The sequence below is a fragment of the Oryctolagus cuniculus genome, chromosome X, assembly GCF_964237555.1.
Source record: "Oryctolagus cuniculus chromosome X, mOryCun1.1, whole genome shotgun sequence".
Classification (NCBI taxonomy): Eukaryota; Metazoa; Chordata; class Mammalia; order Lagomorpha; family Leporidae; genus Oryctolagus; species Oryctolagus cuniculus.
In genome coordinates, this window is record NC_091453.1 from 83,850,193 (window position 1) to 83,876,757 (window position 26,565).

The 26,565-nt window shown below is 41.1% G+C and overlaps 1 protein-coding gene across 6 annotated transcripts in view; it reads left to right on the forward strand.

The window, feature by feature from the left end:
• ACSL4 (acyl-CoA synthetase long chain family member 4) overlaps positions 1-26,565 on the forward strand; it is a 90,449-nt gene that overhangs the window by 53,659 nt on the left and 10,225 nt on the right. For all 6 annotated transcript variants that reach the window (XM_051827238.2, XM_070066415.1, XM_008272873.4 and 3 more), the window contains exons 6-14: positions 96-234; positions 3,985-4,135; positions 4,274-4,397; positions 9,224-9,295; positions 14,460-14,599; positions 15,995-16,167; positions 18,977-19,051; positions 21,749-21,940; positions 23,705-23,819. In XM_051827238.2, coding sequence (XP_051683198.1) covers positions 96-234; positions 3,985-4,135; positions 4,274-4,397; positions 9,224-9,295; positions 14,460-14,599; positions 15,995-16,167; positions 18,977-19,051; positions 21,749-21,940; positions 23,705-23,819 — 1,181 coding nt within the window. The remainder of the gene's footprint in view (positions 1-95; positions 235-3,984; positions 4,136-4,273; positions 4,398-9,223; positions 9,296-14,459; positions 14,600-15,994; positions 16,168-18,976; positions 19,052-21,748; positions 21,941-23,704; positions 23,820-26,565) is intronic.

Consider the following 26,565-nt stretch of genomic DNA (forward strand, 5'->3'; position numbering starts at 1 on the left):
TAGTTGTGTTATCTGGCAGGAAAGGGAAATGTTCAATAAGTGAATTTTTGTTGTAGGCTCAAATTTAATAACTGGGTTTTCTTCCTGCTCAACAGACTGCATTGGTGGAAATCAGTTGTGTTAAACACATCATTTATGTGGACAATAAGACTATCAATAAAGCAGAGTATCCTGAAGGATTTGAGATTCACAGCATGCAATCAGTAGAGGAGTTAGGATCCAAGCCAGAAAACTGTAAGTAAAGCAGTAAAAGCGAATTTACTAATGCACTCAAAGTTTGTCATGTTAGTAGGTTAGAAAGAGAAATGACGGCAATGAAAATGTTAAAGTGTTAAAGTTTTTTTTTTTTTTTCCTGTGCGAACGGCCTTTATTGGTTACTACATGAAAGGGAACAGAGCAGGGGATATGCCAGCACCTGCTCCTGGGGAGACGTCCGCCAACTTGCTTGCTGCCCTCTGAAAGCCATTTTTTTTTTGGACAGGCAGAGTGGACAGTGAGAGAGAGAGAGAGAGAGAGAGAAAGGTCTTCCTTTTTGCCGTTGGTTCACCCTCCAATGGCTGCTGCGGCCGGTGCGCTGCGGCCGGCGCACCGCGCTGATCCGATGGCAGGAGCCAGGTACTTCTCCTGGTCTCCCATGGGGTGCAGGGCCCAAGCACCTGGGCCATCCTCCACTGCACTCCCTGGCCACAGCAGAGAGCTGGCCTGGAAGGGGGGCAACCGGGACAGAATCCGGTGCCCCGACCGGGACTAGAACCCGGTGTGCCGGTGCCTCAAGGCGGAGGATTAGCCTAGTGAGCCGCAGTGCGGGCCAGCCATTTTTTAATAAAGATATTTTAAAACAATTAAAAACTACCTACAAGAATATGATTAAGATTTTTCTGTTTTTCCCTTCAAGAAACTAACCACTGTTTAGAATTCACTAAACAGTTGTGATGTAATCAGTGGTTCAGACTTTATAGCAGTTGCTGTCAAACTTTTATTCTTTAAAAATAAGCCTCTGTAACCTTTCAATTTGGACTTCATAACAGGAACAGATCTCAGACCTTATATGTAGTAACCTTTTTTTTTTGAAGATTTACTTATTTATCTGAGTAGTGGAGTTACGGAGAGAGGGAGAGACAGAGAAAGGGGTCTTTCGTTCACTGGTTCACTCCCCAAACGGTGGCAACATCCAGAGCTGGGCTGATCTGAAGCCAGGAGCTTCTTCAGGGTCTCCGCGTGGGTGCAGGGGCTCAAGCATTCCATCCATCTCTGCTGCTTTTAGGCCATTGCAGACAGCTGGATTGGAAGTGGAACAGCCGAGCTTGAACTGGTGCCCATATTAGGTACTGGCAGTGCAGGGTGCGGTGGCTTTATCCGCTATGCCACAGCGCTTGCCCCAACCCCCCCCCTTTTTTTTTAATGCTTAGTGCTAGTGATCTTAATGGTATCTGAGAAGATGCAAAACTCTTTACGAAGATTAATGCTTGGATTTATTCTGCTACTGAGGTGATAACTAGAACTTTTCATTTGAAACAGATAAATGCACATCATAGCCAAAAGTCCTCAGTTGGTCATTAGTACAGAAAATTGAGGAAATCAATGCTCCATTTGAATACTTTTCTTCTCATGTTTAATGTGAAGGTAGCTATGCCATACTAGATGAGGAAAGGATTCATTTTGGTAGCTGAAAATTGAACCTCTACTCAACTTCTGAGTATTTTATCATTGGAAAGTAAACATGTATTTACAATAACAGGTATAGATTATAGCTTTCTACCATGTTTCAAGGATGGCAGAGTCTGAGATTTTACCCTACTTGCATACAAGTGAGTCCGCCAGATGTCTTGGAGACATCTCTGGGTCAGAGATGAGGATCGGTCTTTTTTTAAAAAAAAAAGATTTATTTATTTATTTGAAAGATAGAGTTAGAGAGAGAGAGAGAGAGAGAGAGAGAGAGAGAAAGGGGCCAGCGCTGTGGCTCATTTGGTTAATCCTCCGCCTGCAGCACCAGCATCCCATATGGGTGCCGGGTTGCTCCTCTTCCAGTCCAGCTCTCTGCTGTGGCCTGGGAGGGCAGTGGAGGATGGCCTAAGTGGTTGGGCTCCTGTACCGCATTGGAGACCAGGAGAGGCACTTGGCTTCTGGCTTTGGATCGGCACAGTGTCAGCTGTAGCGGTCATTTGTGGGGTGAACCAACGGAAGGAAGACCTTTCTCTGTCTCTCTCTCTCACTGTCTAACTCTATCTGTCAAATAAATAAATAATAAATAAATAAATAAGAGAAGAGAGAGAGAGAGAGAGAGTGCGCTTCCAGCCACATCTGGTTGACTCCCCAAATGGCTGCAGTGGCCAGTGCTGGGCCAGGCCAAAGCCAGGAGCAAGGAGCTTCAGCCAGGTCTCCCACATGGGTGGCAGGGGTCCAAAACTTGGGCCATCTTCTGTCACTTTTCCCAGGGGAAAAAAAAAGTAGGGAACTGGATTAGAAGTGGAACAACCAGGACAGGAACCAGAGCCCATATAGGATTCTGGTGTTGCCGGCAGTGGCTTTACCTACTACACCACAATGCCTGACCCAAAGAACAATCTTTTTACCCATGGCTGTAACAGCTTAGAGAAACCAAATAGTTTATTATCTTTCTTGTGCTGTATAGTAGCGGTGCACCTGTTGTTAGCTCTGGAGGGAGGAACTATTTCTGGGCAAATGTCTTTGAAAAAATAGTCCAGAACAAAGTCAGTGCCTCTGCTGGTAACATGTGAAGGAACATAAGAAACCAAGGGAGAACGGTCTCTGAACACCTGATTGACCCTGCAAGATTGTGGTCAACTTGACTGAGAAATTCTGTTTGGTAGAAATTTGTTGCTAATTTTAATGATTCACCGAGGGGTATTGGCAGAAAACTAAAGAGGTGTCAGTCCTCATAATTCTGTGTGAGCAAAAACATGATAGGCCATATATCCCACTTGCACTCATTTCTAGTAGATAGGATACATTTATTTTGGTACTTCAGTCGAGTTGTTACTATGGTGACACTTTTTGCATGATTATGCAAATTTGGGCAGGCACAAAGTGTCACATTATGTGCTTAAACTGGGAAAAACAACATATTTCTTGTTGCTGCTTGTATTAATCATCATCATAGGAGATATTTGGTTTGTCTTTGCTTGTTTTGTAAACTAGGACACTAACTTTAAGAAGCATTAGATTTAGCCAGTGTAAGTATAACTTTATCTTTGTTTCATTGGTATATCTTGCTGTTTAAATTTTTTATCTTAGCTAATATAGGACAACATAAGTTATTTTGTAAATGGACATTTTAATCTTATCTTATTACACTTGTATTTAATTCTGATAATATAGCTGTGAATTCTCCATTTCAATGTATTCTGGAAAGGAAAACAATTACTAGATAAGCACATTATACTACCTTGAAAGTGGAAGCTCTAGGGTATACAACTTAACATGGAGCTTTAGAGTTGAAGTCACCTTAAAGATAGAGTCTGGCTGTTTGCAATTGCATACGTGCAATCTGCAGGTTCAGTCACCTCTTGTTCCATCCCAGATATATGAAATCCAAAATTTCAGAAATAATCTTTTGTCTCAGCTCCATAGGTGATTCTGATGTCCACCAGGAGTTAAGAACCACAATCTAGTCCAACTGTCTGATTTTAGAGTTGAGAAAACTGACATCTCAGGAGCTTAAACCTAATACTCTATCCGTCTGATTCAATGAAGTCCTAGACCTTTTTTTTCCCAAAAACATTACTCTGTACACAATACTGGGGAGGGGCAAGGGGGCATGAGCAAACAGAGATGAGGGTAAATATCCAGAAAAATATCCAGTAATTGAGTTAGAAATTATCATTGTAATTAACCAGGATTTGGTAATTGTTTTTGCTTTGATTATGAATGAAGAATATTTGCCTTAAGAGATTTATCTGAAATATCAGTGTTTCGTGATTGAACTTTTAAATGAAAGAAAATGTACTGTTTTGTTCATTTAGCGAGCATTCCTCCAAATAGACCAACGCCATCAGACATGGCCATTGTCATGTATACCAGTGGTTCTACCGGCCGACCTAAGGGAGTGATGATGCATCATAGCAATCTGATAGCTGGGATGACAGGCCAGTGTGAGCGAATACCTGGACTAGGGTAAGAGTTCTTAGAAACCAGAGCTCATGTGTGGCACTCTCTAAACTTAAACTATATTAAATGATGAAAGTGATTGACGTTTCGAATTTAAAATGCCTTTTCAACAGTGGTTAAAATGTTTGTAATATTTTGTTTTAGACCAAAGGACACATACATTGGCTACTTGCCTCTGGCTCATGTGCTGGAACTGACAGCAGAGATATCTTGCTTTACCTATGGCTGTAGGATTGGATATTCTTCTCCACTTACGCTGTCTGACCAGGTGACAAATCTTTCAGTATATTGACATGGTCATATTAAGTTGCATTGTTTGAACACATATTACTAAAACATGAGATATTTTAATTCAGGTAATCTTTCTCCTTGACTTTAACAATAGCTTCCATGAAAACAACTCTATAGATCTGTTTAGCATTGTTTTATCTACATACTTTAAAATTCATTTAAAATGACTGTTTACTTTCATCTTGTATTTATCTATTAGATTTTTATTCTGGAGAGCTAAGATAGAGAATATAAACGTATCAAACTTTTTGACATATGATCCATGAGTTTTGGTTGTTTTCTGGGGAAGTGGATGGGATGGTAGGGTTCTGGCTCAGTTTTCTTCCGAGGTTTCTCTGGGCCTATGCTGTCCAATGTACTAGCCACTAGCCACATATGTAGGTGGGAACTTAAAATTAAGTTTAAAAGATTTATTTTCTCATTTGCTCTAGCCACATTTCAAGTTCTCAAAAGCTACATGTGGCCAGTGGCCATGATATTGCATAGCATGGAGACAGAGTATTTCCGTCATTGTAGAATATTCTATTGGGTAGCACTGCAGCAGCTCAAGGGCAGCTCTCAGCTTACTACACTGAGCCAAGCTTCCTCTTTTCTCTGTTGTTCATAGCAGAAATTCCAGCAATGGGTATGGCTAATTAATATGTTTTAAGCCCATTTGAAACCCCACATCTAATACCTTTGTCCATAGTCGAGTATTTTAAAGATTTATTTTGAACTGAGATTCTTACCACATTTTGTTTTTTCGTTTTTGGTATATAACTTAAAGTACACAAGTCTTAAGCATAATATTTCATTGAATTTAACATAGGGCTGGTGCTGTGGCTCACTAGGTTAATCCTCTGCCTGTGGCGCCTGCATCCCATATGGGCACTGGGTTCTAGTCCCAGTTGCTCCTCTTCCAGTCCAGCTCTCTGCTGTGGCCTGGGAAGGCAGTGGAGGATGGCCCAAGTGCTTGGGCTCCTGCACCCACATAGGAGACCAGGAGGAAGCACCTGGATCCTGGCTTCAGATCAGCGTAGCTCCAGCTGTGGTAGCCATTTGGGGGGTAAACCAACGGAAGGAAGACCTTTCTCTCTGTCTCTCTCACTGTCTAACTCTGTCAAATAAAAAAATTTAAAAAAATTTAATATATACATGTAATATATACATGCCAGTCCATATGTATGAATACACACATAAATTGATCTTGAACATCTAGGTAAGACAAAATGAACAGCACTTTAGAATGTCCATTCTCACCCCTCATAGTTACAGCTACCCCACTAGGATAATCCAATATCCTTTTATATTTTAATTTTTAAAGTTTTTTTTTTTGAAAGGCAGAGTTAGACAGTGAGAGAGAGAGACAGAGAGAAAGGTCTTCCTTCCATTGGTTCACCCCCCAAATGGCCGCTACGGCCGGCACGCTGCACTGATCCGAAGCCAGGAGCCAGGTGCTTCCTCCTGGTCTCCCATGCCGGTGCAGGACCCAAGCACTTGGGCCATCCTCCACTGCCTTCCCAGGCCACAGCAGAGAGCTGGACTGGAAGAGGAGCGACTGGGACAGAATCCGGCGCCCCAACCAGGACTAGAACCCGGGGTGCCGGCTCTGCAGGTGGAGGATTAGCCTAGTGAGCCGCTGCGCCAGCCTATATTTTAATTTTTAAAAAAGATTTATTTGAAAGGCTGAGCAACACAGAGAGATACATGTGTGCGCACACATGCACACACACACAGACACAGACACAGACACAGACACAGCCACACATATATACCCAGTTGCAGGGAGGAGATAGATCTTCCACTGCTGGTTTATTCCTCAGATGGCCTCAACAGTCCTGTCTGAGCCAGAACAAAGCCTGGAGCCAGGAACTCCATCTGGGTCTCTTGTGTGGGTGGGTGACGGATCCAATGACTCAGGCCATCTTCTGCTGCCTTCCCGGGCACGTGAGCAGGGAGCTGGATCGCAAGCAGAAGAACCAGAGTTCAGACTGGCACTCTAATGGCGTCACAACCAGAGGCTTAACCCACTGTACTGACTGCTGGCCAGTCAGTCATCTCCTTTTAAAGCGGTCTTTTCTGCGAGACAAAAGTTCTATTCTAAACAGCTACCAACTTTGTTCTTCAAGGAACACAAACTCTTTGTAAGGTGGAGTGCTGCTGTATTTAATGTAACTACACTACTCAGCTCAAAGAACACATTTACAATCTGTTGGACTAGGGGTGGGCATTTTGGCCTAGTGATTAAGATGCTGGTTCAGATGCCCAGGTCCTGTGTCAGAGTGCCTGAGTTCAAGTCCTGGCTCTGGTTCCTGTCTCCAGCCCCCTACTGCATGCCCTAGGAAGCAGTGGTGATGGCTCAAGTAGGTAGGTCTCTGCCACTTACAAGGGAGACCTGGCTCCTGGGCATTTGGGGAGCGTATCAATTGCTAGGAGCTCATTGTGTCCATCTGCCTCTCAAATAAATAAGTAAATAAAAAATGTTAATATCACATAAACTCTGCTAGACTAGTAATGGAGAGTAAGTAAACTATCAAACAAACTAGTAAACAGAACTTGATCTAGTGAAGTAAAAATAGACCTATAAATGAGACTGGAGAATAAATTCTAAACTTTCGTTTTTAGAACAACCTGTGATGATTATGTTTTGAGGGATTGTCATGGACTTTCTTATGTTCAGAGATGTTATTAAATTGTAAAAAAAATTTCACTAAGTTTTGAGAAAGATTTTCCCCCAATTTGGGGAAATTCAGAAGCCAGGGGACCAACAACCTTTTTTGCATTGCCTTTCCTAGAACAATAGCCTCAGTGTGGGGAAAGAGGGACAATCGGAGTCTATTTCTGGTCTGACTTAATTCTTGAAGTCTCTAAGGCCAAGCTAGCACATTAGAAGCCTGTTAAATAAAATTCCCACTTACTTTTTAAATCAACTTTACTATAAAGCCTCTTAGTTTTCCTACGAGTCTAAACCCCAGGAATCTCCCTCACATAGGAAATATCAGAGCCCACAGTTACCACATTTGGAGTTAGCAGATGCTAGCAATGTTCTTATAACCAGGGCTATTGTGATCACAATATGACAAAAAAAGGAACTGATAATATGGATTGAATCACCCTAATCTGAAAATCCAAAATATGAAATACTTCAAAACTTTTTGAGCACCGGCATGATACCTCACATGGGAAATTCGACACTGGACTTCATGTGACAGGTCACAGTTAAAACACAGATGTATTAAAGTATTATATAAAATTACCATCAAGATATATAGTATAAGGTGCCTTTGAAACATACAGGAATTTCATCTTTAGGGTTGGCCCCCATCCTGAAGATACTAATTATGCATATGCAAATATTCCAAAAGCCATACAAAATTCAAAACACTTCTGGGCCCAAGCATTTTGGGTAAGGGATAGTCAAACTATATTACTAAAAGCGGTAAACAGGAACTGCTACCCTGGAATTGCTCTCAGTAACAAAACTGCTCAGTAATATGTGGAGGACAGCTCCAATGTGAAGGATGTGAATGCCATTTTCTCCATAGAGCAGCCTGTCCATGCATGGTGGGTGGGTGTAGATTTGCACTGAAAAATATACACACACACACACGTGCATACATAAAATCCAAGAAGTTACATTATACTTTTTATCTATATTCAAGAAAAGAAGGGAAAAGCAATGTTTTTAAAGATTTTATTTATCTATTTTGAGAGGTAGAGTGACAGAGAGAGTGGTCTTGCCACTTGCATTTGGCTGCAATGGTCAGAGCTGGGCCCATCCGAAGCCAGGAGCCAGGAGCTTCTTCCAGGTCTCCCACACAGGTGCAGGGGCCCAAGGACTTGAGCCATCTTATACTGCTTTCCCAGGCCATAGCAGAGAGCTGGATTGGAAGAGGAGCAACCAGAACTTGAAGCGGCGCCCATGTGGGATGCCAGCACTGCAGGTGGCGGCTTTATCCACTATGCCATGGTACTGGCCCCAGGAAAACCAATTTAGTTCTCCCAGCAGAACATTATGTGTGGCTAAGCTGTTGGTTCTTACTGATCACAATACTTCTTAAGAGGTGGTTTTCTTCTTTCTTGTGTTGACCATGACCAACATGTACTATATCTTAACTTGAAGTCTAATGAATTACATTTCAACAGATTTTTATTTTCTTCTAGGTCTCTCAGTGGGTGACTTTGTCAGTTTTCCTTCCTACTGATGTGACATTTGAAATTAGAGTTAGTATTTTTGTAGATAAGAAAGAAAGGAAAAGGGAATATATACATAGTTACACACACACGCACACACACACACACACAGCCTTTTTAGCCATTGCTGGTGTCCTTCATATGCTACCAGTGGGAATATTATCAAATTAGGACTTCTGCATGTTGTTAATTGATGCTCATAGTGCTGACTTTCAGATGTGGCTTTGCATATAGTGATCCAAGAAAATTAAAATTATCTTCAATTTTTTTTAGTGTTAAGTCTGACTTAATCCAGGTTTTGCTTTTTTAGGTTGTGGTAGTAGTCTGTGCGTTAGTAGGTGATGTGTTTTTAATAAGCAGTTTGGTTCACCGAAGTAGGCCATTTTCTCATCACCCTAGATCAGTTTCTCTAAAGAAGGCTGAAATGGATTGGCAGCTATAATCTGCAGAATAAAGTATGAAAGCACTTGCATTTCTGACTTGCAGGTTGTGATCATTGTGACAGGTAACTCAGAGTGCTAGAAGATCAGATATCATGTGTAACTTCTGTGTCCCTTATTAGTACTGGAATTAGGACATCTTTTTGCTCAGGCTGGTTTCCCTGATTGTATTTACTTTTCCTTCATGCAGTCCAGCAAAATTAAAAAGGGAAGCAAAGGAGACTGTACTGTACTGAAGCCTACACTTATGGCTGCTGTTCCGGTGAGTACAGAATATGAAAATGAACAGACAAGGGTCATCTATGTAATTTATTGCTCAGACTTGAACTTTTTATGAAAGTAATACCCTTAGATATATGTGCATATTTTTTTTAAAAAAATTTGCTCTATTGAAACCATGGTAAATGTGTTCTTTTAAATCATGCAGTGGCAAGATTCTGCAGTGTTTGCCTGTCAGTGTTTGGTGATACTTGAACATTAGATGATGAAAATTACCTAGTTCAAATTACCTAGTATGAGAATTAGCCATAATATTTTTTAAAAAAGATTTATTTGTTTGAAAGCAGAGTCATGGAGGAAAAGAATAAGGGGGGGGGAGGGAAGGAGGGAGGGAGGGAGGGATCTTCCATCTGTTGATTCACTCCCCAAGAGGCTGTAATGTCCAGGGCTGGGCCAGGAGCCAAGAGCTTCTGCGTCTCTCATGTGGATGCAAGGGCCCAAGCACTTGGGCCATCTTCCACTGCTTTCCCAGGTGCATTAGTGGAGAGCTAGATTGGAAGTGGATCAGCTGAGACTTGAACCAGTGCCCATATGGGAGGTTGGCACTGCAGGCCGTGGTTTAACCTGCTGCACCATAGCCCTGGTCCCGGCCATAATATTTTAAGACAGGTTGTATTCTAAAGATCATCTTGTTTAATGTCTTAAATTTAAAAATGAGACAACCCCAGGCCAAATTAGAGAGCTGAGGCAGCATGTCTGAGATTATGGAGCAGGCAAGTGGCAGAGCTGAATTTAGGATCCAAGCCTTCTGACCCTCTATATGGTAACTGAGGGCAACTGTCAATTAACAGAGCCCCCAAAGGACAAAGTTTATCTTTCTCATGTTTTTATTTCAAAGGCATGGGGAAGGGGGAGCTTCTACCCGCTGGTTCACTCCCCAATGGCTGCAACCTCCAGGTCTGGGCCAGGCCTAAGCCAGGAACCAGGAACTCCATCCAGGTATCCCACATGGATGGCAGAAAACTAACTACTTGCTCGCCTGCTGCTGCCCAGGGTGTGCATTAGCAGGCAGCTGGAATCGGGAACGGAGCCAGGACTTGAACCCAGGCACTGTGATAAAGCACAATGGTGTCTCAGATGGTAGCTCAACTGCTATGCCAAAAGCCTGCCCCCAGGAAAAGCTGTTTAATTCTAGATATTCAAGATCTTTACATGAAATGCAGCCTTTAAGAAAAAGAAGGGATTACATTTTATAGATTGGTAATGATGAATTTTGAAACATTTTGGGCAGTGTTTCAAATGTGAGGAATGGAATGTACTCCAGCTTATGCTGTGGAAGTCTCAGTGTAGCTGTGTGTCACTGCTGCTTGTATTGCGAATTAGACTTCAAACCTTACCCCAGTATCTTTCACAATTTTCCTTTTGTACGTGGACAGTCTGAGATTAGATAATAAAGTGTGATTCCCTCCTGGTTTTCCTAAGAATGGAAAATACTTCATGATCTAAGTATAAAATTCTCACACAACCAGATAATTAGAATAGATCAGAGGAACCTTTGCCATTTTATTTAGAAGTACTGTAGAGTTCAGCAAGTGTTCACTCTGAAAGGAGAAGCTTCTGGCTGAAAAACATAATAAAGCTGTACTAATAATAGCTAGAATATAGCGTACAGTGTGCTAAGTGCCGTAAATAGATTATCTCACTTAATTCTCTCTAAAATTCTGACAGAAAGGCCCTGTTATCCTCATTTTATGAAAAAGAAACTTGCCCAAAGTCACACACATGCAGTTGGAACTCTGCCAATCCAATATCAAAGGCTTCTATAACCCCTATGACTGTCTAGTTGGGAAAGTTTGGTGGTGTTTTATTTGGGGAAATGGCATACTGGTTTTATTACCCAAAGTACCCAAGACTCCCTAGTAAACTCTATCAGAGAACATAGTTAGGGAGGGGAAAGGGCAAAGGTGTCAAGAAAGTAATCTGATTTTAGGCCTGAAGGATAAACAGGAGTTACAGATCAGTTATTTATCAGCTGAAGGCCTATTGCCCATTCTTTCCCGCCCTACTTTGTGTCTTGAGGCTAACTTCTATGGGCAAATCACCAGAGCCTTCTTGCTTTGTAGGCTTTGGTTTGGGTCAATTAGGGGCAATCTTGAGAGGTCAGAGGGCAGGGCGATAGAGGTCTGCAGATGCATTCCTTTTGTTCCTTCCCAACTGGGCTGGAGTTTCGGCAGTTGTCCAGCAGCAGTCAGATGGTCTCTTTTCCATTGGTTATAACCAGTCTCTTGAATAGCTGTAGTCCTCATCCAGGTTCTAGTGACACTCTCCTCTTACTTCTTTAGGTCTAGGAGGTAAAATTTATGTTGCTGTTGCTTCCCTTAACTCCTTCTCCTCTACACATAGCCCACCCTTTTTTTCTTTTTTCTTAAAAGGATATTTTTATTGATAATTAGTTTTCTAAGATTTATGTATCTATTTGAAAGGCACAGTTAGGGAGGGAGGAGGAAGAGAGAGATCAATCTTCTGTCTGCCTGTTCAGTCTCCAAATGTCTGCAACAGCCAGGAATCAGAAATTTCTTGGGGGTCTCCCATGTGGGTGCAGGGGCCCAAACACTTGGGCCATCTTCTGCCACTTTCCATGTGCGTTAGCAGGGAGCTGGAGCAGAAGTGGAGCAGCCAGGTTACAAACTAACACCCATATGGAATGCCAGCATTGCAGACCAGGTGGCTTTACCCAGTCCGTCAAAATGACAGCGCTGAAAATTGTTTTTGATAAGTTATATTTTTTGAAGATTTGATTGCAGCTTATTTTTAAGATTTATTTATTGTCATTTTATTTGAAAAACAGAGAGACACAAGTAGTGTCACAGAGAGATAGACAGAGAGATCTTCCATCCATTGGTTCACTCCACCAATTGCCTGCAACAGCCAGGGCTGGGCCAGGCTGAAGCCAGGAGCCAGGAGCTCTATCTGAGCCATCCATGTGGGTGGCAGGTACTTGAGACCTCACCTGCTGCCTCCCAGAGTGTGCATTCACTGGCAACTGGATTGAAAGCAGAGGATCTGGGACTCAAACCAGGCATTTCAATATGAGAGACAGGTGTCCCAAGTGGTGACTTAACTGCTGTGCCAAACGTCTGCCCCAATTCTATTTTCTGAGTTTCTTTCCTGGGTTGGAATAAAATACCAATTTACTACTATAATTTTCACAATGTGAAAATTCAAAATAAATTTCTACTTATAAGCAGTGACTCCGTTGAACAGCATGTAATGTTAAGTTGAGACAAAGGGTGACTTGATGAGCTAACAGTAAATCCTGCCAACTTATTGCGGTGGTATTGTGTTCCTTACAAACTGAGGGCTTTCAGCACCTGTGATTGGTATCTAGTGTTAGAAGGAGCAGTGTAAGTGGTTCTTACATGTCTGTCTCACTCCCAAGTGCTTGCTTTTTATTTTTGTTTTAAGATCCCGTATGTTTTTGAGTGGGAATAGTTATAGGATATTAAAGTCCTTCTGGGGCTCCTCTGGGATTGCTCAGACACAGATCTAGAGAAATACTTCAGTTAGACAAACATGAATCCTTTTGTGGAAATGGAGAAAACAGCACTGTACCATGTTTGAATGCTGTGGTAGCTTTTTACAGATGGATCTACTGTCCTCATTTGAATGGCTCTATTCTGAGACTGAAGGAACCATCCATAATGTTATTCATTATAGCACAACTTAGTTTATATTGATAATAGACACTTTAAATATTGAGAACCGGCAGCTCTTTATAAACAGATGTTCTTTATACAGTTATTCTTGTTCATTTGTGCTCAGTGATTTCAAGAAAGCATCCTTCCGTGATAGTCTGAGCTGCTTGTTTTGTTTGTATTAGCATGAGAATCAGTAGATCACAAACCTGGTCCTACCTCTTAATTTTCTGAGTAGCTCTGAGCAAGAACTCTGTTCTTTTTTGTTACCTTTGCTTCTATTAAAATATAATAGAAATGCCTGATGTATAAGAAGATATAGTTTTTTTTTTTAAATATTTACTTATTTGAAAGGCAGAGTGACAGAGAGGGATAGAGAAAGAGGGTACTTCCATCTGCTGGTTCACTCCCCAAATGGCTGCAACAAAGCAGGAGCCAGGAGCTCCATCCGGGTCTTTGATATGGGTATCAGGGTCTCAGGCACTTGGGCAATCTTCTGCTGCCTTCCTGGGCACATGAGCAGGGAGCTGGAAGAGAAGTGGAGCAACCAGAACTCAAACTGGCACTCACATGGAATGGCTGGCATCATGGGCAGGGGGCCCAACCTGCTGTGCCACAAAGGACATACAATTTTTAAGAAACCATAATACTCTGTCATGTTGTAACAGGTTCACAAAGTTGGAAGAATGAAGAGAAAACAAGTCTTCATAATAAAAGACCAGATTCAGATTCAGCATAGTTGAATAGTTTGGTACTGTTTGAGAATAAGTGAATATAGTTGAAAAAAGAAAATTTAAAAGAATCTGTGAAAGCTGAATGAGTTCTCTATGCTCTAGTTCACATTTTTTAAAATTGTCCATAAACTTAGTGTATAGAACTAAAGATAAGCCCTATACTTGTCTTTAGTCTTTGAAAAATTTTTTAGTTTTGATTGATGTAATAATCATATATTTATGGATATAGTGTGATATTCTAATATATGTATTATCCTTAGTCTTTTTGAAGTAGTGACCAAGGAAAGTCAGTGATATTAATTCTGTGATATAGGAAAATGTGTGTCCATTATTGATACTAGAGACCTATCTAGGATGTTATAAATAAGATATCTTCAATTAAAGACTGTCTCGCTGGCACTGTGGCGTAGCAGATAAAGCCACCGCTTGCAATGCCAGCATCCCATATGGGTGCCGGTTTGAGTCCCAGCTGCTCCACTTCCAATTGAGCTCTCTGCTATGGCCTGGGAAAGCAGTAGAGCATGTCCCAAGTCCTTGGGCCCCTGCACCCATGTGGGAGACACAGAAGAAACTCCTGGCTCTTGGCTTTGGACTGGCGCAGCTCTGGCCATTGTGGCCAACTGGGGAGTGAACCATCGGATGGAAGACTTCTCTCTCTCTGCCTCTCCTTCTCTCTCTGTGTAATTCTGCCTTTCAAATAAATGAAGCTTGCAAAAAAGACTGTCTCACTGTTGATGTAATTCTTTTCAAATTATTGAATATTTTGTTTACCTTTCAGGAAATCATGGATAGAATTTATAAGAATGTTATGAGCAAAGTCCAAGAGATGAATTATGTTCAGAAAACTCTGTTCAAGATAGGGTATGATTACAAATTGGAACAGATCAAAAAGGGATATGATGCACCACTTTGCAATCTGTAAGTAGTTTCACAAGTTCTTTAAAGATTTTTGTGTTTTTAAATCTGGAAGTTGAATAAGTAAATGGCAAGTTAATTTAATTTGAATACCACCACCATGATCATAATGTTCAATTCCTTGTATTCTACCTTATATAACTTATATAACAAGTAGAGGACCCTGAACTCTAATCTTGGCAATTTAACAAATTCTAATTATCAGTCAATATATTTAATCACAAAATTTGGTCTTATGGAGAAAAACTAGAATATAGGTTTGAAACAAGACAATTTGAGTTTAAAAATATATTTAATCACAAAATTTGGTCTTATGGAGAAAAACTAGAATATAGGTTTGAAACAAGACAATTTGAGTTTAAAAACTGTCGTTTCAAACTATGAGAAGTGATTGTCAAGATTTATTCTTTGTGGGAGTTTCTGATTTATTATATTCATCAGTGGCATAGTAAATATATGAATATAACAGTTATTTAAAGATAGACTATTTTCTTTTTATATGTGTATTTATTTTCATCTACTTGAAAGGTAGAGAGAGTGAGAGAAAGATAATCTACCATCTGCTGGTTCCCTCTTCAAAATGTCAGGCTGGGCCAGGCTGAAATCAGCAGCCTTAACTTCCATCCCTGTCTCCCAAGTACTTGAGCCATCACCTGCATCCTTACCAGGTGCCTGAGCAGGGAGCTGAATCAGAGGCAGAGTAGCCTGGACCCAACCTGCTGCTCTCTGATACAGGCTGTTGGTAGCCCACACAGAAGCTTATCCCACTGCACCACAACATCCCCCCCATAAACGTTGTTTTGATGGTGGTGCTGGGAGGTGAAGATTGGGAAGCATTTTTCAGGGAAAGGTAGATAAGTGGTTAGATATTCCAAAGATAACTTTGAATTTTTTCCATTTGACGTCATCAGTTTCTTTCACCGACTAGATGTCAGAGCAGTCCAGTAGTGCAGTATTTTTTTTCGTTCTTAAGAACTTTTCTGGCTATTGCTGGAAGCTAGGTGGCCACATGGCCCAACCACAGGTGTCAGCTTCACCCCCACACTAATGGGATTCACTGCTCCTACTTCGCTGCCCACCCCCCAGCAAAGTTGAAAAGGAGCTGTTATTTTCTTTCTGTTATTTTCTTTCTCCCTCCCCCTCTCTCTTACCATCTTGTCCTCTCCCTTCGGCTCGTCAGTCTTCCCCCACCTGGCAATAAACCTTTCCTCTAAAAACCAAATTTTTCTTCTGGCATTATTTTCCAAGGTGTTACTAGTTTTTACTTTGCACCATGATTCTGACATTTAGATGTTCGATCCTCCCCATGAAGAGTTGGGAATTAAAAGATGCCCATTTGTATGTTGCCACGGACAATGTATGCCGGTATTAAAATCACTTGTCCTGTCTTCCATCAAGGTTGTTGTTTAAAAAGGTGAAGGCACTGCTGGGAGGAAACGTCCGTATGATGCTGTCTGGCGGGGCCCCACTGTCCCCCCAGACACACCGGTTCATGAATGTCTGCTTCTGCTGCCCGATCGGCCAAGGTTATGGACTGACAGAATCTTGTGGTGCTGGGACAGTTACTGAAGGTAAGCATGACCAACGTCGCAAATAATTCTTTATTAGCCACTACTTAGAAATTCATTTGCATTACCTTTGGAAACCATGGCGACTCTATCATGCCTCCTAAAGAATTCTTACCAGATTCAATGCAAACCTACCTAGTTTGAGCCTTATGAACTCATACTTGAGGGTATCCCATGTCTCCTTTACTTTAAAGCCTTTAAGTCTTTGTGCCACATTATAAGTCCCATGTTTTACTTTCTCACCTTGGGCCGTGAATCTTTCTATAAATGATCCCTTCATTATAGAACAGTCCTCTTGGGATGAAGCATTGCTTCCGCACTGCCTACTGAATCCACATTCCTGTGCTGATTCTCGTTTGCTTTCTCTTCTGGGATTTTCAACAGCCTGAAGCAGGGCTTCTCAACCTTGGCCCTGTTCCCATTGTGAGCCAGACAATTCTTTGTGTTTGAGGGCTCTTCTGGACATTGAAGGCGTTGAGCAGCCTGACCCTAGGAGTAACCCACTCGCCCTAGCTGTGACAATGAAACACCTCTCCAAACATTGCCATGTAGCCCCCAGGGAGCGACATCACTCTGGGTTGAGAAACACTGCTGGATAAAACGGTTTTGTTTTGTTTTTTTCGATGATCGCACTTTCACTTTAAATTCGGTGTGTCCAAAATCAATGCTGTTATTCAAAACTGTCTCTCCATTTTATCTAATTATATAGTGTGTCAGTGGTGTAAGCATCCTTAAAGTCACTCAGGCGCTTATTTTGTTATTTTTACATTTATCAGAACGTCTCATTCCTTCATTAGGTTCTCCTCCCCTCCATTTCACCTTTGCCATTCAGCATTGTATTACTAGACTGCTTTGAGGTACCAGCATTTCAACAACTGTGTCTGCCTCTGTTCTATCACTTCTGATACATCCATCTCACATACTGCTTGATAGCTAGCGTGCTGAATCAAACGTGCCTGTACTCTGCTTTCAAGATGTCTTTAATCTGGCACCACTGTACCTGTCCACCATTATTGCCCACATGTTTGTACTTACACCTGGCTCTTCTTCCCAGATAAGCCAGTCTTCTTCTCCCTCTTTCTAAAAACAGTCTTTCAGCTTCATCTCTCTCTGTTTTTTTGTTCCCTTTCTAAAATGGTCTTTCAGCCTCATTCTCTATTTTTGATTCCCTTTTCTTGGAATGTACTTCTGCTTTCTTTCCTTTTTTTTTTTTTTTTTTTTGACAGGCAGAGTGGACAGTGAGAGAGAGAGACAGAGAGAAAGGTCTTCCTTTGCCGTTGGTTCACCCTCCAATGGCTGCCGTGACCTGCGTGCTGTGGCCAGCGCACCGCGCTGAGGCCAGTGCACCGCGCTGATCCGAAGGCAGGAGCCAGATGCTTATCCTGGTCTCCCATGGGGTGCAGGGCCCAAGCACTTGGGCCATCCTCCACTGCACTCCCTGGCCACAGCAGAGAGCTGGCCTGGAAGAGGGGCAACCGGGACAGAATCCAGTGCCCCAACCAGGACTAGAACCTGGTGTGCTGGCGCTGCGGGCGGAGGAGTAGCCTATTGAGACATGGCGCCCGCCCCTTCTGCTTTCTTTTTGACCTAACTTTATTTTAAAAAATTCTTTATATAAAGGTAACAAATTTCATGTATACAGTTCTAGGATCATCATAATACATCTCACTGTACGTTCCCTTCCTCCCGCCCTCACTCTTACCCTCCATTCTTCTTTTTCTTTCAATTTTTATGGTGACATATTTTCAGTTTGCTTGATAATCACAAGCTTAACCCTCCAGTAACTAGAATTCAACAGGTGGTAAGTAGAAAAACCACTGTCCCTGAAGAGTATAGGCAAGGGCTATAAACAAGAATCAAATCTCAAAATTTCAGTTTCACTCATATACATTTCATTTTTTGTACTCTCTATATTAATTACCACAGATCAGGGAAAATATATGCTATTGGTCTTTTTGGAACTGGCTCATTTCACTAAGCGGAGAAATCTCCAGTTGCACGCATTTTGTTCTGAAAGACAGGATTCTGTTCCTTTTTATGGCTGAGTAGTGTTGACTGTTCACAGATGCCTTTTAATGCCCAACTCTTCAGTAAAGTTTTTTTCCCAGCGGCTTCATTTTATATTTCTCTTTCTGGTCTCAAAGGTACTGTTGTGCCCACTGTTCATGCCGTGCAATTTAGTATTCACATGTTCTCTAAATTGTTTCCCAGGCATTGATTTTCAGGTAATTTTGTAAGTCACTGATCTCTTACATGTTTTCTTCACAATATTTAATAAAGTGTGAGGCACATACATAATAAGCCGTCTGTAATCGTGTGATTATTGCCAGCAGCCGTCACAAATTACAAAGGGATAATATCATATCATCATCCTTATCATCGTGTTTGATAATAGCAGCTTATAATTTCCCGAACATTGAGTGTTTGCCAAGAACTGTTAACCAGAGTCCCCACGCCATCATATCATGTAATGATCCTCATAGCATATCCCCATATGAAGTAGGTTCTGTTACTACGACCATTTACCAGATGAAGATACGGAGCTTTGGGGTAAGTTATGCAAGTTAGGTGACTGTGGGGCCAGTCCTCCTCCTTTCACAGAGATTTTTGGACTTGATTATGTGAAATATAACCATGAAAATAAGCAAATAGATGGGGTTGAAATGGAACTGAAATGCTGAAAAATGATGTCGACTCGCACTCCCTTTCACTGTGTTTTGGACTCTGACCCGAATTGAACGTGTTCCTGGAATGGTATTCTTGTGAATCTGATATGCACTATGCTAATGTATTTGTTGCTTTCCCCGTACAGTTACTGACTATACCACTGGCAGAGTCGGAGCTCCCCTAATCTGCTGTGAAATTAAACTAAAAGACTGGCAGGAAGGTAAGAATTCGTGGACACGCTATAGTGAGTGATTCTAGAGATGCTGAAAACCTCTGTAAGCCTCCAGATTTCCATTCCTTGAAAAGTGGTAGAGTGACTGATTATGCATATACCAACTTCTTAGAAGATCTTGACCCCAGAAGACATTTTCATAAACAACAGTCAGCTCGCCAGGCTTTGCATAGTTGAAATTTTTTATATACCTGCAGAAGCAAGCTGCTTGTAGCAAACCTGCATGTTTGTGACATTGGTGGTAATTTTTTTTTACAAATAATTTTTTACAAATTTTTTTGCAAATAATTAGCTTATTTTACAAATAAGCTAAATTTTTTTACAAGAGTATACCAGTCTTATGATGTCATGAAAGATACTAAGCACAATGCATTAACTGCAGTAAAGTGGAATATTAAATAAATAACCAAAGTGGAATATTAAATAAATAATGCCTAGCCATATAGATTAATATAAAAGCTTAAGACTTTTTTAAAGATTTATTTATTTATTTGAAAGGCAATAAAAAAGAGAGAGAGAGAGACAGTGAGAGAGGTCTTCCAACAGCTGGTTCACTCCCCAAATGGCCACAATGGCCAGAGCTGGGCTGATCTGAAGCCAAGAGCCAGGGGCTTCTTCCAGGTCTCCCACGTGGGTGCAGGGGCCCAAGCGCTTGGGCCATTTCCCACTGCCTTTCCAGGCTATTAGCAGGGAGCTGGATTGGAAGAGGAGCAGCTGGAACTTGAACCAGTGCCCATATGGGATGCCAACATTGTAGGCAGAGGCTTAACCCACTTGCCACAATGGTGGTCCCAAGCTTAAGACTTTTTTTTTTGGAAAGATTTATTTATTTATTTGAAAGGTAGAATTACAGAGAGGCAGAGGCAGAGAGCGAGAGATCTTCTATCCACTGATTTACTCTCTAGATGGCCACAATGGCCAGAGCTGGGCCAGGTTGAATCCAGGACCCAGGAGCTTCTTCCGGGTCTGCCACTAGGGTGCAGGGGCCCAAGCACTTGGACCATCTTCCAGTGCTTTCCCAGGCACATTAGCAGGGAACTGGGTCAGAAAAGGAGCAGTCAGAACTTGAATCAGCACCCATATGGGATGCTGGCAATGCAAGTGGCAGCTTTACCCCATACAGCACAGTGCCAGCTCCCCCAAAGCTTAAAACTTTTAAATAAGAGAGTATTTTCTTAGGGATGGAGCTGCAAACTGAACATGTAAAAGGAATTTAAGTTACATTGTAAGATGTACCCCTTGGGTTACCCAAACCCCAGGAAAATGAATGGGCTTTAAATAACATGAACTAAGTTTCTAAAAGGGCCTCTCCTTTGTGACTTTGTTATTTGTGTTTTTGTCAGTGCTCTATAGATCAAACAGATTTTTCATTTTAAAAACTACATTTAAGTGCCAAATTGTATTGCCATGAGTTTTACACCTTGGGACTTAAGTTCTTTTTCCCATGATACCATTCCTATTTACAATGAAAATATGAAGCAAATACAAGTAGTACAAAGGGACTTTAGAAAGTCTTTGGAAACACGGGATGGAAATAGAAGTTTATTTTGGTACCAAAAAAAAAATAAAAATTCATGTTTTTTTCATAATATATGTTTTCCATGAACTTTTTGCATATATGTATGTGAGTATCAATATCAAAATTGTTTTATTAGATTTAGCTAGCAGATTCAGAGAACTTGCACTAAAACTTGGTAAGGAGAATTTTTCTTTATTTTTTATTTTTCAATCTCCTGGTGTTATGCTTTAATGTCAGTTTGGGGAAAGTGGGTTAATTTTTGGAAATGTATTTGGTGTTTTCCTTGCCGTAGGAATGATCTTAATGTTTTGAGTACAGTGGATTTTATCACATTGAAATATTGCGCAGTTTTAAATGTATAAGAGCAATTAACAGCAGAAGAGAATGATGCTGCTAATCCTTTTATGACATTAAATGTAATCAGCGTCTGTTTATGAATTCAGAGTTTTGTAGTATTTTCCTTCAAGTAAGCTTTATTCTATAATAAAGAGGTAGTAAGTCTGATAAAATATCTTAGTAGCTATTGTCAGTTATTTCAGTATTCTGACTTTTGTTTTTTAAATTGTATTTAAGGTCTACAAGTTTCATGTATTCCATATATACAGATTTGGGAACATAGTGATACTTCCCACCCTCAAGTATTTTGACTTTCAAAGTCCCTGCTGGTCACGGACAAAATTCCTGAGAATTTCCCTCCTGTATCCCGGAGCCTTCCTTTCCTTTTCACTCGATGGTGCAGCCTTTCTTCAGAACTTAGCGCCCGTTTTTTGATTAAACCCTCCTTAGGAAGGATTGGAAAGGCATTGCTGTTAACCTGTTAGTGATTTATTTATAGCAGCTTCAGCTGTTACCCAGCTTGGAGATGACTTTAACTTAATAGAACTCTAGGAATGCTAAACTTGAGTGATGCACTAAGTGTGAACTTCTGTGGTCATGGGAAGCTTCGGAGTGCTTGGTTGCTGGTGTTGATTGTCCTTGAGCCCTCCCTGGTGCTCTGAAATGAATCACCCACTAGCCTCATGTACACCTGAATAAATATAAGCTAGTATTCCCCCATGAAGTGATAAAAGTGCACCAGCAGAAGCATACTAACCAAGGAACTTTAAGAATTAGTGAAAGTAAATTTTTATTTCAAACAATCACTGATGTACTTTTTTGATTTCCAGGCGGTTATACAATTCACGACAAGCCAAATCCCAGAGGTGAAATTGTAATTGGTGGGCAAAATATCTCCATGGGATATTTTAAAAATGAAGAGAAAACAGCAGAGGATTATACCGTGGATGAAAATGGGCAGCGGTGGTTTTGCACTGGTGATATTGGAGAATTCCATCCTGATGGATGTTTACAGATTATAGGTCAGTGCGTTGTCTTCTTTCTGATTTTCTTCTGCTTTTGTAACTTCAACACATCATAAATAGGATCTGTGGTCCCGGTAGTTCAAACTTTGGGCAAGGTATGTAAGTTAAATAACTTGAGCTGCTGCTTCTGTAAAATCGAGATGCTGCCAACCACATAGGGTCATTGTTAGGAGTCAATTCATTAACATAGATAAAACGTCGACAGGCTTGCCTGAACTCTACTAAGTAATAGGAGCAGCAACATTCAGGTGTGAGGAGAATGGGCAGGAAAATAACATATTGTCAATGAGAAAAACAAGAGTAGCTTGGATGAGAACTTTTTTAGTTGATTGCATGTGGCTCTACATCACAAGTATTTACTGTAATACACCCTATTCTAGACCTTACTTACCTTTTCCCTCCCCATCGAAGGGACAGCATGCATGCTTTTTTCCCCTGGTGGCTGTTTATATGGCACTAACTAGCCCTGAACCATGGAAAATGATCATATCAAGCCTCAATATTAATCTCTTCTTCTGAGAATGTCAGTTGCTCAGGCATTGCTTACATTGAGCTTACTGAAATAGACCTTTAAGTTTAAAAAAAAAAAACTGACTCCAAAATATCCCTATGCTATTTTGGCATCAAATAAAACAGAAATTGCCTGGTTGATAAGGACCACTCTGCAGGATCCCCCTTAGGTCCTTTGCTAACTATGCAATTTCATCTATCATAGCTCTTGGGACCCATTTTAATCCACCACTGGACCTCCCAAAATCTGACCTGAATATAGGAGAGATCCCTTGGGAAAATTGATTTTTTATGATTGATTGATTGATTTGAGAAGCAGAATCACAGAGACAGGGAGAGAGAGAGTGAGAGGTCTTCCGTCTGCTGGTTCACTCTCCAAATGGCCACAATGGCTGGAGTTGGGCTGATCCGAAGCCAGGAGACAGGAGCTTTTTCCGGATCTCCCATGCAGATGCAGGGGCCCAAGGACTTGGGCCATCTTCTACTGCCTTCCCAGGCCATAGCAGAGAGCTGGAATGGAAGAGGAGCAGCCGGGACTCGAACCAGCACCCATATAGGATGCAGGCGGAGGCTTCATCTAGAAGTTTGATATGCTGGGGAAGTTCCCCAGAAATATGGTTCACTTGAGAACAAACAAGCCTTGTCTTTTTGCCCACTTGCTCTTGAATTGTTCTTGAATTGGCTTGAAGGTTGTTTCTGGTAAGTGGGTTCCCAGGCTATAGGCAGGCAAATCAGCACTCAGGTGAAGGTTGTAAGGTAAATGGATGACAATTCAAGTGGAACTATCCTGTGCCAACATTTTCTGAGAGCACTGCCATGTAATAAGATAATGTCACATGTGGGTAAAAGGGAATGAATATTTGCCAAGTGTGTTCTAGTTGGCAGACACTGTTTCTACATGCCTATATGAAGTAGGCATCATTATCTCTGATAACATTTAAGGGAGATAGAGGTTAGTTGACATGTCATAACTAGTACCAAGTAGTACTACCATTCAAGCCTAATGCTCCGAAGTCCTTGTTCCTTCCATTAGCTTCCTTACAATTTTTTAATAAGATGTTAAAGCTTTGGGTATGAGATATAATTGTTAGCCAGTACTTCTTCAGGCATTTTCTTTTTAACTACTCTATAGGAGATGCATTATGTATGACAAGATTTTAGAAGTGCTTTTGTAAGTAAAGATGAAGGCAATGAAAGCATACATTAAGAAAAACAGACTGTGGATAACTTAAGGTTCTTCATGATTTACAGATCGTAAGAAAGACCTGGTGAAGTTACAAGCTGGAGAATATGTATCTCTTGGGAAAGTGGAAGCGGCACTGAAGAACTGTCCACTTATTGACAATATCTGTGCTTTTGCCAAAAGGTAACTTTCGGGAGTTGCGTTTTCTGTTTCATACACTTAAAGGATGATGAGAACATGATTTGGTTATTGGTGATTGTGAGAATAGCATCAAACTCTTAGAACCTTCACCACAGTTGGGGCATTATGAAAGTTCTTGAATTCAGCAGCTCAGAGATCATTTGAGAAAACTTAGACATTTTAACTATTTATGGAACACCTACTACATCTTTCTAAACATGCCGCAAAAGTCAGTTAACATCCACAGCTGAGACAGCCTGAGTAATTTTCCCCAAAAGGTAACATGGCTAGTACCTGTCGAGGTGAGTTTTGAAGCCGACTTGCTCTAATGATGCAGTGGTTAAGATGCTGCTTGGGATGCCCACATCCCATACCAAAGTTTAGGATTCAAGTCTTGGCTCTACTCCCAATTCCAGCTTCTTGCTGATAAGCATCCTGGGAGGCAGTGCAGGTGATGTGTGCCCACATCCTATATCAGAATGCCTGGATTGGAGTCCCAGTACCACTCCTCATTCTAGCTGCTGAGGCAGCAAGAGATGGCTCAAGTAGTTGGGTCCCTGCCATCCACATGGGAAACGTGGATTGAGTTCTCAGCTCCTGAGCTTTTGGGGAGTGAACTAGAGGAAGGGGGTCTTTCTCTCTGTCTCTGCCTTTCAAATAAATAAATAAAACTTTTTAAAAAATCCTAAGGGATTGAACCATTTTTTCTTTATATATTAATGTTTTATTTTTATGTGTTTTCCTCCCAAATTTTATTGTGGTAAAAAACACATAAGATTTACCATCTTAATCATTTCTTAAGTGTACAGTTCAGCTGTGTCAAGTATAGTCACCTTGTTAGGTAACCAGTCTGCAGGACTTCATTTGCAGAACTGAAACTGTACCCATTAAACAACAACTCCTCGTTTCCCCTCCATCCAGCTCCAGGCAACTGCCATTCTACTTTCTCTTTCCAGATACTTCATACAAGTAGAATCATGCACTGTTTGTCTTGTTTAAAGTTGATTTTTACTTATTTGGTTCACTCCCCAAATGGCTGCAACAGCCAGGGCTGGGCCAGGCTGAAGCCAAGAGCCTGGAACTCCATCTGGGTTTCCCATGTGGGTAGCAGGGATGCAAGTACTTGGGCCATCATCTGCTTTGTCCTGGGTGCATTAGCAGAAAGCTGGATGGGAAGCAGAGATGGAGGTAGGACTGTATCCTAGGCACTCTGATATGGGATGCAGGTGTCCCAAGCAATGGCTTTGCCCACTGCACCATAATATCTGCCCCAGTATTTGTCTTTATCATTGGCTTATTTGACAAAGCATGATATCCTCAAGGTCATCCATGTCTTAGCATATATCAGCATTTCCTTCCTTTTTTCCTCCTTAAAGATTCATTTATTTACTTTAAAGCTAGAGTTGCCCAGCATCCCTGGTGGCAGCTTAACCGCTAGGTCACAGTTCCAACCCCTGTGAATTTCCTTTCTTTCTAAGGCTGAATCATATCCAGTCATACATATATAACTCACCGTATTTACTAATCCATCTGTTCACACTTGGATTGTGTCTATCTCTTGGCTATTGTGCATAATGCTACAGTGAACATGAGTATGCAAATATCTCTTCAAGATCCTGCTTTCAGTTCTTTTGGGTAGATACTCAGATCTGGAATTGCTGGATCATATGGTAATTCTATTTTAACTTTTATCAGGATGGTAATTTTATTTTGATTTTTTGAAGTATTATACTGTTTTTCAGAGTGACAGCAAATATTTACATTTCCACCAACATTGTACAAACATTTCAGTTTCTCCTCCTCCTTGCCAACATTTGTTTCTCCTTCTTTTGAAAGTAGTCATCCTGGGGCCAGCATTGTGGTGTAGTGGGTTGAGCTGCCGCCTGCAATGTTGGCATCCCAGATGGGCGCTGGTTTGAGTCCTGGCTGCTCCACTTCCAATCCAGCTCCCTGCTAATGCACCTGGGAAAAGCAGCGGAAGATGGCCCAGGTACTTGGGCCCCTGCCACCCATGTAGGAGACCCAGATAAAGCTCCTGCCCCTTGGCTTTGGCCTAGCCCATCCCAGGCTGTTGTGGCCATTTGGGGAGTGAACCAGCATATGGTAGATTCTCTCTCTCTTTCTCCCCTTTTATCCCCCTCCATTCCTCCCTCCCCCTCTGTAATTCTGGCTTTCAAATAAGTAAATAAATCTTTTTTTTAAACTAGTTATCCTAGTGGGTATGGAGAATATCTCATTTTAATTTTCATTTACCTTATGATTAGTATTGTTAAACATCTTTTCATCTGGTTTTTGGCCATTTGTATATCATCTCTGGAGAAACATTTATTCAAATTCTTTGCCTTTTTATTAATTGAGCTAGTTTTTCTTGTTGAGTTATAAGTGTTCTTTGTATATTATATATACTAATTCTTTATCAGATATATGATTTGCAGATCTTTTCTCCAATTCCATAGCTTGCCTTTTCACTGTGTTGATTGCATTCTTTTTTGCACAGAAGTTTTACTTTTGATATAGTTCTATTTATTTATTTTTGCTTTCCTTGCCTATACTTTTGGTATCAGATCTAAGAAACGTTGTGAAATCTATTGTCACGAATCTTTTTCCTGGTTTATTCTAGGAGTTTTCTGGTTGTAGCTCTTAAAAAAAAAAAAAAGGTCTTTGATCCATTTTGAGTTAGCTTTGGTATATATGATAATGTGCAGGTCCACCTTCATCCTTTGCATGTAGATCTCCAGTTTCCCCAGCA